General features: G+C 56.0%; 2 protein-coding genes across 3 annotated transcripts; one reads left to right on the top strand and one right to left on the bottom strand.

Annotated features, from left to right (window-relative positions):
* Positions 1 to 1,687: 1,687 nt before the first annotated feature.
* Positions 1,688 to 8,773, bottom strand: LOC119706678. Its single transcript, XM_038150602.1, has 5 exons — positions 8,691 to 8,773; positions 8,155 to 8,413; positions 7,279 to 7,354; positions 6,422 to 6,519; positions 1,688 to 5,301 (listed from the first exon to the last, which is right to left on the bottom strand). The coding sequence occupies exons 1-5, from the start codon at positions 8,771 to 8,773 to the stop codon at positions 4,984 to 4,986; spliced, it is 834 nt and encodes a 277-aa protein (XP_038006530.1). The 3' UTR covers positions 1,688 to 4,983.
* On the top strand, positions 8,394 to 10,887 carry HAND1 (heart and neural crest derivatives expressed 1). 2 transcript variants are annotated; one of them, XM_038150638.1, is made up of 2 exons: positions 8,394 to 9,321; positions 9,872 to 10,887. In XM_038150638.1, the coding sequence occupies exons 1-2, from the start codon at positions 8,815 to 8,817 to the stop codon at positions 9,968 to 9,970; spliced, it is 606 nt and encodes a 201-aa protein (XP_038006566.1). In that variant the 5' UTR covers positions 8,394 to 8,814; the 3' UTR covers positions 9,971 to 10,887. The 2 variants fall into 2 exon arrangements, with proteins under 2 accessions (XP_038006566.1, XP_038006565.1); XM_038150637.1 differs by having other exon boundaries at positions 9,869 to 10,887.
* The last annotated feature ends 1,259 nt before the right edge of the window (positions 10,888 to 12,146 follow it).

Below are 12,146 nucleotides of genomic sequence, written 5' to 3'. Positions count from 1 at the left end.
GACCAAGTGATGGGTGGTTGTGGGGCTTTTTGCGGGGCTTCCCGATTCTGCTGCCCATTTGCTCCTCACACCATTTTCACCACACCACTCCTGGGTTGGACCTTGGGGCTTATTTCCATGAGATCTCAAGGCTGTGGAAGGTTGGGAACAAGGGGTTTTTTCCCTGCTGAGAAGGAGGGTTATGCTTTGTGCTTATTTGAAGCCCCTGCAAGCACCTGGGGGAGCACATGCGTGCTGGGGAGCCAGTGCATTTTAGGGGGCGCATTCAGATACATGTGGGAGTGGGGGAGAAACAACTTCCTCCTCTCACAGACAGCGTAAATAGCATCCATGGAATTAAAACAAGGTCTGAGCGAGAGAAATGCACCCACAAAGGCCTTTATCTGGCAGAATCAGAGCTCAGCAGCAGCACGGGAAGCAGCGTGCAGCTCACAGGAGACCCAGCCCATCTAGAGTTTCGGCTCTGGTTAATGACACAGCAAATCGAGCCTGTCATCTTTAGACATGATGTTTCTTGTCCTTTTGGCCCAAGAAAACAATCACCACCCTCTAAAACTGCAGTTTCACATTGGTGTAGCCCTTTCTCCCCCCATCCCCTCCAGAGGAAAGGTGGGGCAGCAGCTCTTGGGGTGGGAGGACAGGGCACTGGGGGCTCACCACCCTCCACCCCATGATTTCAGCATCACACCGAGCAGATGAGGCTGGGCCAGCTTCCTCCTGGAGAGCCTCAGTGAGGTGGAGTGCCCACCCAGAGGATCCCAGCTCCCCAGGGAACTGGCAGGTTCAGGCAAATCCGTGAGGAACAACTTCTCCTTAACTCCATGGGTGTTGGGCTCCTGGCAGGGCTTCACCAGGCTGGGCTTGCTGCACAGAAGGGGCAGCTGCATGGCAAAACTTCACTGCCAAAGACCCTGGCATAGAAATATTTGTGATTTCCTAAATCACAGACTGATGCCACTAGCAAAAAAAGCAGCACCATATATATATATATATATATATATATATATATATATATATATATATATATATACACACACATACATATATTTCTTTATATATATATATATTTCTTTATGTTTACAACTACAATCATAATTATATTTGTACTTTATATTTATTTTTATATATTAAAATATTGATTTGTATATGCAAGTTTATTCTTATATATAGGTATAAATACTGCATCAGGATTGCTGGTGTGTGTATTGCTGGCTTAGGAATTACTGTGGGTTTTTTTGTGCTCTAGGTATAACACGGAGTATGTTAAAAAAAAAAAGTTAAGGGTTTTAAGACTGTGTTGGAAAGTGGTTTTTGTTTGTCCCACGGGGAGTGTTCTCAGCTCCTGCCTATGATGGGCCCTTCAGAGAGGCCACAGGAGCTCTGGGGCAAGATCAGAGTGGGGCTGAACGCTGGTACAAAATCCCTCCCTGCCAGAACTCACCCTGCAAGCCTTCACCCTGATGGAAAATGCACTGTGCTGAAGCCAGGGATACTCCAGCAGCTGGGATAATTGGCACTGAAGTGCTGGTGGTGGCCATCACCTTGCCAGCACCCACCAGCTTTGTCCATGTCCCACAAAACATCCCTGGAGCCACTGCACCGCCAGCCTGGCGGATTTCACAACATTTCCCCAGGAGTGTTTGGATTTAGGGTGTAAAACAAACCACTTTTGTCCAAACAAGATGCTTCTTGCAGAGATGGCTATTTTGGGTTGGGTGTTTTTTATTTTAATGGCCTTTCAAAGAGCAGAACTGGTTTGCATGAAGCTGCTCCAAATGTTTCCAAGCAAAGTTTAAGAGAAAACTGGAGTTTCACTTAAGCGGGTTTTAATGGGGAAGGCTTGTTTTTCCTTCATGTTCCCAGCTCTTCTTGGAAAACCAGGAGCCAAGGGAAGAAAGGTCTTCAGCTCACAGCAAACTATTTTGTTTCAGTTTTGAGAAGTAGGGAGGGATCAGCACTTTTATGAAGCAATTTATTTCCTTCCAATAAGCTCCATTTCAGACAGTTTTTTGGTGTTTTTTTTCTCCAGAGCGTGTTAGGAGGAGTCACATATTTACTGTGTATATTGATATACAATAAAAGAGTTATTCTTTGGAGGTCTGGATTCACTTTGTACAGCATGTCCCTATCCTGTGACTGCCTGAATGCAAGGAGGTACAGTATCCTTGGTGACACCATGGGCCATACTGACAAAAGCACACTCAGTGTCTCTGTGCCTTTTTGCCCCCAAATCCCCCCACTTCCCCCCATGCCTATGAAGGCAACAGCATAGCCATGCTGGGTGCTGGATCCCAGTTTGGGAAGGGGAATAATGAGCTCTGGGGAGGCTTCTACTACCTCCCATTTATAAAACAGGGGAAAAGAGGGTGGGAAAAAGCACTAAAATTATTTAAGACCCTCAACTCCCAAATAATTTTCTGTTGCAAAAAAAAAGTATTAACAGATGCTTGTTAGTTCTTAAAACCATCTCAATCCAACCTTGGAAAACCCATCTTGAGAGTCTTGCTGTAATGGCTGGCCCAGCAGCTGCTCAGACATCTCAGGATGCAGTGGGGGGAACCAGGGGAAAATCAGTCCCTCTGCTCCCATGGAAGTGAGCAGTAACTCCTGCACCTGAGCAGAGAGAAAACCTGGAATTCTGAGAGAGCTGAGTATAACCAGGATAATAAGGCACGACTAATAGTCCTCATCTTCCTGCCCTGGCACAGTTGGGAAGGCATAGCCAGACCTGGCGTGAGACACTGTGCGATGAGGACTGGAATTGCCCTGACAATCTTAGAGACAAAATGAATTGAAAACCCCATGTGGAGCCACACAAAGAAGAAGGAGGGAAGTAGGGATACCAGGACATGGTCCCACCCCTGGGAAACATGGACAGGATGCTGTTCCCTGGCCCTGGCTGCACAGCACACTGAGCCTGGGACACAGCAGAGCCCTGTTAAAAGCATCCCAACCTTTTTTGGGGATCAGGACCACTGTCAGCAGCCTTTTCTCACCACAAAGCCATTTACCTGCAATGTCACACAGACATGGTGCAGAAGAGGAGCTCACCCACCGAGCCAGGCCAGCCCATGTGCCAGGCACAGCAGCAATGGGACAGGAGGGAAGCCCCTCTTTCAAGGAATGTGGGATGGGGTGTAACAGGGAGCAGGGAAATCCCTCCTGCACATGTGGTGTCATGGTACCCGGGGTGGGAAGGTCCCTGAGCTCCTGGAGTTGGAAGGAGTGGGAAGAGAAGTCCCCACAGTGGCACCACCAGGATTAATGGAGAGCAGGGGGAGAGGGAGAAGGACACATCTCATGTCATGACCCACCTCCCTTTCCCCACCAGCACAAAGGAGGGGATCCAAACCTGCACTAAGGGAAAGGCTGGAAGCAGCAAGTCCAGCTCTGCCCATGCACACCCAGCAGTTTGTCTCCAGCTGTGCCCCAAACCAGATGCTTTTGTCCAAGACGCCAGGAGCTGCCTTAATAAGCGCTTATGCAATCCTTCTCAGCAGAGGAAATGTCTTTCCCAATCCCCAGCCATTAGCAGTTGGCTGATGCCCTGGAGCAGGACATTTTAGAGCCCTTGTAAATTTGCTTCAGGAGTGGAAAGTGGTTCGAGAGGGAAAGGCACTGGTTTTTGTCAGGGACCTGAATCATCTGGGAGCTCTTCTCCACTACTCCCCACGAGTGGAGAGTTGCCACCGCGAGCCAGCAGCCAAACCCTGCCCTGAGCCAGGTGATCAAGGATGGGACAATGACAGGGGCAGCTTGTACCCCAGGGTCAGCAGCCAGCCTCAAGGTTTTGGGGATCAGTGCTTGTCTCAGCAAGGAATCTGAGTGGGAAAGAAGAGGTTTTAGGGTAGGAGCATCACTCCTGACTCCATGCAAAACTTCTTTCAAGAAGAGAGGTCAGCCAGGGAGCAACTGGACCCGCTCTCCATGCACGTGGCTCACCTGGGCTGCCAGACAGAGCTCATGGACTGGGTTTTTCTGTCATCTCTGATTATGTGTCTATGACAGGTAATTTAACAGAAATAGAAATTCCCCATATGGCAGGTGGAGCTTCCTTCCACTGATTTCCATCGCAATCCGAAGAGGGAACAGCTCTGTTTTAAGTGAGACTCAGGGCACCCATGCCAGCCTAGGGCGATGATTTTGGGGCTGGTTCCAGCAGCGAGGCTGCTGTTACCTTCCCTTTACCTGTTGTTTGCATCCAAACCTAATTGCCAGTTGACATGAGCCGTCTTTGAGGAGCGGCTGCTCCATCAGCACAATGAGCCATTGTTGAAATGGCCGCAGCAATTTTCCAGGTTAATTTATGGCCGCCACACCCCATTAACAGCAATAAATGTGGAGCCCGGTTTTGCCGAAATTGTGAGTTACGATTTTTCAAATAAATACATTTTCCTATAAACCAGCTCTCTGTTTAGCTTGAATGTTCCTCACAGACACATCCATCTACATAAAATACACAGGAGAGGAAGCTGAGCTGTGACTTTGCTCTGATGACATAAAAACTTTTGTAAACACAATGTCACTTACAGTACTAGCAAAGAGAGAGCCCAAAAAATAAACAGCGAGTGCCTGGCCCATCCCTTCAGGAGCACATGGAAAATTTAATACTTTTTTCCGTAAAGCTTTGTTTTCCTTTTGATTTATCCACAGCAAGACAGTGGCTGTTTGGCCATAAATAGATGGTATTTCTTGAGGTGCAGTGGTTGCAGTCATCCTGTGTGTCGCCATAGGGGCGGCACAGGAGGGGTGAGGACAGAGAAGATGCTGTGGGTTGCTGCTGGGAACAGGAACATCCAGGCACAGCCCTGTGCTCACCCCCAGTTCCTCCTGCTCCTTCTGTGGGGCTCTGGCAGCCCGTACCTCACTGGGGGTTGCTCCTGTGGTGCTGGTGCAGGATCAAGCAGCCCAGTGATGCAGTCTGGGGGACTCAGGCAGTGTGTGGGCACAGGAGAGCAAGGGCACCAGCAAGCGTGAGTTCTGCTACACCCCAGCACCCCTCACCCCTATGAAACCCATCCTGGCACAGCAGGACACGTGTGGCAAACCTTGCTGGGGAGGAGAGATGCCCTGAGTGGGCTTTTGCAGCCCGGCCTTGGCTGTGACCCCAGACCTCAGTTCATTGCTGATCAAACTGACTTGATTCCGTTCACTGCTGCAGGTTCTCTCGCTCCTCGCATTGCCAGGAGGAAAATAATCCCCCAGAGAAGCTCTCTGCAGCTCTCCTTGAAGCAGACTCTGCTCACGCCTCAGTTTCCCAAGGGTTTTTGCCACCGTCCCCCGAGGCCTCTGAGAGCAGAACTGTTAGGAAGGTGCTGAGTGATTATTATTGCATTATTTCAGGCAAGTGCTATAAATACCCAGGGGCACCTTTAGACACAACCCAGCTGCCCAGGGGAGCTGGCTCAGCCCTGCTCTGCGCCTGCAGTGGCTGAGGAGGGGATTGAAGGCAGTGAAGGAGTGAGGAGGTACCCTGGGCATAACCTGAGGGGAGACACGGTGTGGGGCTGGGGGGTGACAGGGCTGGGACCCTCCTGTCTGCACCCTGGGGCTCCAGAGGGGCTTGGGGTGGGGGGATGTGGGTGCAGCAGGGTGCTGGGATGCTGCAGCAGGGTGCTGGGATGCTGCAGGGAGACGCTAACAAGGAAGACAAGGGGAATATTTTACGGGGCTGCAATGTAAACAGAGCTGGAGCAGAGCCCCTTTTTATGGAGTCCCTGTCCTGCCAGGGCATCTGCCAAGGTCCTGATTTACGCTCCTATTTAGATAAGGGAGCCGGAGGGGGGGAGCAGAGCTGGCGTCAAAGTCACAGGACACCCGGGGCTGCCGCTGGCTGGGCGCTGATAAGGAGGTGGCTGAGGGGCCAGGGCCAAAACCTCAGCTCCCGTCCCAGAAATGGGGATGGATGCAGGGCTTGGTGGCCCCTGCTGGGTTTGGGGTGCTGGGGTTCACAGAGACCTGGGATGACCTCACTCCCAACATGCAGCTTTGGCCCCCTCACCATCACCTGGCCATGAGGGCAGGGAATCTTTCTCTGATTTGAAGGAAAACAGGTGGAGAGAAACGTGGATCCTCCTGCCATGCCAGACATAAATCTCCTAATCCAAACTGCTCAGCGTTTTCTCCCCCATGCGAGTGGGGAGATGTGAAATTAAAGAAACTCACCGAAAGTTTGAGAAGTGCTAAATTTGGACGGCATGACAAAGGCAGTCTGGTTTGATTTAGAAGGTGTCGGCATGAAAAGGGCTCTGGTTTTATTATTTTATTAAAACATGAAAGATTAGAATGATTTTCCAAAGGAAAATCAACCCTCTGGTCCCACTATTTGCTCAGCTGAGCACTTCCAAAGTCTGCAGGGTCCAGGGACCTCCATCAGGGGGTGGATTAAGCAAGATAATGCCCGGGCTTGGGCTGGACTTACCTGGCTTGGCAGCTGGAGGCTGGAGGTGACTCTGGCGCACAGCTCCAGGTGACAGCTCCCAGCTGGATGTGGCTGTAAGTGGCCTGTGCAATGCAGGGCTGTGGGGGATGAAAGGGGTATTTTTGGGAGGTATTTCCAGAGCTGGGGTTGGGTGCCACAGACTCTAACCTGGCAGTTTGCAGGGCTGGGGAGAAGCTCAGCGAGGAGCCTGGGTGGTTTGTAAGAGGAGCAAGGCTCCACAGGTGATGCTCTGCCAGCAGGGAGAGGTGAGGCGTGAAGCGGGACCCCTGAGCTTCTCCCAGGTGGGCACTGGCTCCCATCAGCTCCGAGCCGGGCTCGGGGATCCCACCCAGCCACGGCTGTTTTGAAGGAAACCGGGGACACGACGCCCTACCCTGCCCAACCCTGGCTCTAACAGGAGAGTAATCACTAGCAAATGTTCGCAGGGCGCTCGTTTAAAGGGGGTGGGGAAGCGGGGTCTTTGCAGCAGCTGAGAACAAAGCAGGGGGGAACAAAGCTGGGCAGATCCGGCACGGCCGCTCCCCCCCGGCCGCCGAGGCCCGGCAGAACCGGAGACCCGCTCGCACCCTGCCCCGGCCCCCCCAGCCTCCCGCCTTCGCAGCTCGCCTTGTAACAGCTAACGATGGAAAATCCGAGGCATTTAAGTGGCTCCCGAATCCGCCCGGGAACGGTGATTGAGAGAAGTCAAATAAAATTTGTCATCTTTAAAATGCAGGAGGACGTTAATGGTGTGTTAGCCCGGATGATTAATACAAGCGCCTGCAAACAACCCTCCAACGTTTCCACCCTCCGCTGCAAGATGAATCGCTGCAGAGCGCCGTTAATCGCTAACATACCTCGGGCCCGAAGCCCCTTCCTGCCCCGCCGTGCTGGGATCAGCGCTGCCGTGCCCAGCCGTCCCCTCTGGAGCCACTGCAGCGAGAGCAGGGGTCAGCCCCATGTCGCCCAGCAGGGAAGCCCGGGCTCTGGGAGATGTGGTCCTGGGGATCTGTCACCCATGGGTGTGGAGGCAAGCAGGATCTGCTGTCCACTTCAGGGCTTGGGGCTGTGGTGAACTACAAGACCCCAACCCCAGCGGGTCCCCCCAGTCCTTTCGTAGCCAGGCTGGGACAGGGAAAGGCACGGCAAATCCCCCTCTCCCTGTTGTAAATACATTTATGTCCATGGCCAGTATAGCTTTTATATATTTATGTATCTTTGCAGTGTCTGTGCCCGGGTGAGCAGCACACAGGCGTGTGTTTATAAGCCGTGTGTGTGACGGGTGTGCATGTGCCACACGCGCGTGTGTCATGTACTTAGAGTGACAATTGTGCATGTGCCACACGAGTGTGAGTCATATAATTACAATGACATTGTGCATGTGGCACATCCGTGCTGCTGATGCATGTAACATATGTGGGAGCACGAGTGTGACATGTTTGTGGAGTGTGTGTACAGCACAGAGTTTTGTGGGGCATGCAGCATCTTTGTGGTGCATGTGGGCAACGCGCGCAGTACAGAGAGGTGTGAGCAGCAGTGCGTGGTGTAACCAACACAAGTGCAGTGTGGATTTGTGCAGCGTGCATTGCACAGCTCTACACGCGTGCAGCGCGCATCCCTGTGCAGCTGTGCAACGCAGGCGTGGGCCGGGAGCCCCATGTGCGGGGAGGGAGCCCACACCCCATCCCTGCAGCCCCAACCGCAGGGGCGCCCAGCCCGCCTCACTCCGTTACCTTCGCCCCCCTTTTCTCCCCGTCCCCGGCTCCGAGTGCGGCCCCGAGCGCCGCACGCTGCCCTCCCGTCCCGGAGCGCTCCGCTCCCTCGGCCCGGCCGTCGGGGGTCCCGAGAGCCGCGGCTCCCCCGCCCCGCTGCCGGCTCTCCTGCCCCGGCCGGGCGCGGCGGCTCTCGGGGGGCTCGGACACCCCCGCCCCGGCAGCGGGGAGGCAGCGGGGGTCGGAGCGCTCCGGGACGGGGGCGGGGTGCCCCTCGGCTCTTCCTCATCCCCTTCTCCCCGAAAGCGAAGAGCGGGCGGGACCCAGGGCAAGCGGCGGAGGTGTGAGCCCAAAGCCCCGAGCCCGGAGCGCGGCGCACGCCCCCTCCGCCGCTCCGCTCCCCCCGGGGCCTCCGCGCATCCTCCCCTGCCCATTGGCTCCACGGCGGGGGGGCCGCGGCCCTATATAAAGGCAGGGTCGGGAGGCTCCAGAAGGGGTTAAAAAAAACCCCAAACAACAAACCCAAAACCCCAAAACCCGACCGCCCCACCCCAAACCCCGCAGCCGCCTCCGCCACCGGAGCCGCGCTCCCCGCAGCCCGCCGCGCCCGCCCGGCGGGGAGCGCCTCCCGCCCGGCCATGGAGCGCTGCTGAGCGGCCCCCGGGGCCAGCGGAGCGGATCATGAACCTGGTGGGGGGCTACCAGCATCACCACCACCACCACCATCACCACCACATGCTGCACGACCCTTTCCTCTTCGGGCCGGCGGCGCGGTGCCACCAGGAGCGCTCCTACTTCCCCGGCTGGGTGCTCAACCCGGCCGAGGCGACCCCCGAGCTCGCCGGGCAGAGCCCTAACTACGGCCCCGCCGAGTACGGCCCGGCCGGCCCGGGGCGGCTGGAGGCTCTCAGCGGCCGCCTGGGACGGCGAAAAGGCGTCGGGGGACCCAAGAAGGAGCGGCGGAGGACGGAGAGCATCAACAGCGCCTTCGCCGAGCTCCGCGAGTGCATCCCCAACGTGCCCGCCGACACCAAGCTCTCCAAGATCAAGACCCTGCGCCTGGCCACCAGCTACATCGCCTACCTGATGGAGGTGCTGGCCAAGGACAGCCAGCCCGGCGACACCGAGGGCTTCAAAGCCGAACTCAAGAAGGCGGATGGCAGGGAGAACAAGAGGAAAAGGGAGACGGTAAGAGGCGGATCGGGACCCGCGTCCCTGCTCCCCGTGGGCCAGGAGCGGGCGGGAAAAACCCCGGGGCTGGGGGGGGAAATCCTCTAAACTCTCCCGGCCTCGCTGAAGCGTTTTTCCCCAGCGTAATAAGAACAGTAATAGTAATAATAGTAATAACAAATCTGTGAAGGAAAACTCGTCGAAAACTAGCCCGCCCGACGGGCCGGGTGGGCTTGCGAGCACTTTGCGCGAGGGCTCAGCCCGCGGGTCCGGGACCGGAGCGTCCCCCGGTCTGTCCTTCGCCTCTGCCGGAGCTCTCCCGGGACCAGCGGGCTCAGGAGCGATTCGGAGCGATGGGCGGCCGCTTCTCCCCGTGCTGCAGCGGGCGGGTGGCGGGGTGGGGACCTCTAAAGCCCCTCTTTGTCCTCGGGCTGGCAAAGCCGCTCGGAGCTGCGGGCCCGGCTGCAGCCCTGCGGCGGGCGCAAGGGGCGGGCGGGCGGCCCGGGACCCCGCTCCGTTCCTGACCGCTCCTTTCTCGCTCCTCTCCCCATCTCCTCTCCCGCAGCAGCCCGAGGTCTATTCGCAGCCTCTGGGTCACGGCGAGAAGAAGCTGAAGGGCCGGACGGGTTGGCCCCAGCAGGTCTGGGCTCTGGAACTGAACCCCTGAGAGCTGCCCCGCCGCCCCGACGGCCCTCCCCGCCCGCCCCTCCATGTGCAATGTCGGAGAGAGCCCAGCCCGGTCCCGGAGCCCATCCAGGCGCAGGACACGGGGAGCCGGCCCGGCTGCCCCCCGCCCGGACGGATGCTCCTCGGGAGAGAGGCGAGAGCGCTCTGCGGGCTCGGTCCTGCCCGCCTCGTCGGCAGCGGGGACCAGCCGGGCCCTTTCCCCCCGTCCCCTTCCCGCATTTGCAGTAATCGTTGCTCCCTCCCGCTGCCAGCAGCGATCGGCGGCTCCTGCCCTGCCGGGCCGGAGCGGACGGTTCGATTCGTTTGCTGTTGTAAATACGAGCCCCCGATCCCCTCTCCCCGTCCGCTGCCTGACCGACGTGTGGCTGCGGTGAAACTACCTAGAGGTGCATTTGGGAACACTCCTGTGCCGGGTTTTCTACCTCAGATCTGCATGACCACTTCCCGAGGGACCGAGCGCGCCACACCACGTATTTAAAAATGAATAGCTAAAAAAAAATTTAATAAAATAAAATTTAAACTTTATGCAAATGGCCTCGGGTCCGAGCCCTCTGCTTTCCCCTGCTCCGGCGATCGCGCTGCTCTGGCCGGGTCCCCTGCGCTGCCCACAGGGATGCTGCGGGATTAAAGACATCCCTGAAGTCAGTACTCTGCTGTGGGGCCGATCCATGTCAGGGAATTCCTTCTTGGGGAGCTCGGGATCCTTCGAGATCCTTGTTTACGCCGTCCTTGCTCAGCGCAGGAGCTGGTGGAGCTCTGCAAACGTGTACCCGCGACCTCCTCCAGGGCACGGGCTCTGCCCCTGCCCTACCACCCCTTCCCTCCCCAGGAGCCCGGCTAGAGGGACTGCACTCGTGTTCGCCTTGGGGAAGGATGGCCGGATCAGGCCTTTCCAGCGCACCAGGGAGCTGTGGAGGCCCAGGTTTCGTTGCGGGCTCGCAGAGAGCCCGGGCTCGGCTCCCCTGTCCTGCCGGGGCAGCCCGGCCGCTGGCACGGGCAGCACCGTGTGACACGGATCCGCCGTTCGGCGCTGCCCCGGCCGCAGGGCGAAGGAGCAGCGTCCCCTCCCCGCCATCCCAACACGACGGATGCCACCAGCCTCAGACACAGCAACGCTCGCGCAGCCCAAATTCTGTCACCACTCAGGCATAAATCCTTAATAATCCTCTATAATTAAAGCCAAATCCTCACCACTGTGCGCACACGGTGCTCTTACCAAAGAGCTCCAAGACGTGCGTGCATGGGCTCAGAGCCTGATCCTGCCTTCCCAGCCCGGCCACGCCGCCGCTCCCAGAGACACCGGGATAAACCCTGACACTCGGGAGGCTGCGTGGGGCAAAGACAAACAGCACGAGAAAATGTGCACATTATTCTAGGGCTAATCTGAGGGCTCACAGCAGGGACGTTTACATTTTCTGCTTGAAACCAAGCTTTTGATTGCGACGGAAGGTACAGAAATAATGATGCAACTTCTGGAAAATACTGACACATCGATTAGTCTGCACACACCAAGAATACCCCAGCTCACCCGTCGGGAAGGGGCTTGGGTTTTATAGCCACTTTGTGCATGTGTACAAATACAGATGGAGGGACACGCAAACATTGGGGGGTACAGTCAGTGTAATTAACTCTCTACAAAGAGGAATCTGGCTGCGTAAATCAGCCTTCCCTCGCTCTGGAGCCGCTGCACGGCTGCCTTCCCTGCCCCTGATCTATCTACTGATCCCTTTGAGCGAGGCTGAGATGAAAATTGACTGCCAGAGAAGAGCAATGCCCGCCCGCAGTGGTACTTTTTGTTTGAGCTATAAGAGGTTTAGCATGATAGCACTTCCATGAGTGAAGTAGAGTAGGGCACTCCTAAACCCGAATGCATTCAAGGGAAAAAAAAAAAAAAAAGAAAAAAGAAAAAAAAAAAAAGGAAATAAAACGTACAGAAAGTCAGCCTCAGAGATCCTATTTTATGTCTAAGTTTCAGAGTCTCCTAAAGGCTGGGTTCTTATGGGAAAGCTCCCAAGCTGTCACTAACACTACAATCCAGCGCCCCATAAATGTGTCCGCAGTCCTGTTCATATGTGCCAGCCGGTGTCCGTGTATCCATACAGCGCCAATCGGGGCTGCCCTCGGCAACGATGAGGGAAAGGGTGAAATGGGGACTC

The sequence above is a fragment of the Motacilla alba genome, chromosome 13 (assembly GCF_015832195.1).
Source record: "Motacilla alba alba isolate MOTALB_02 chromosome 13, Motacilla_alba_V1.0_pri, whole genome shotgun sequence".
Classification (NCBI taxonomy): domain Eukaryota; kingdom Metazoa; phylum Chordata; class Aves; order Passeriformes; family Motacillidae; genus Motacilla; species Motacilla alba.
The sequence above is the reverse complement of the archived record's forward strand: the minus strand, read 5'-3'. Positions and strand labels throughout refer to the sequence as shown.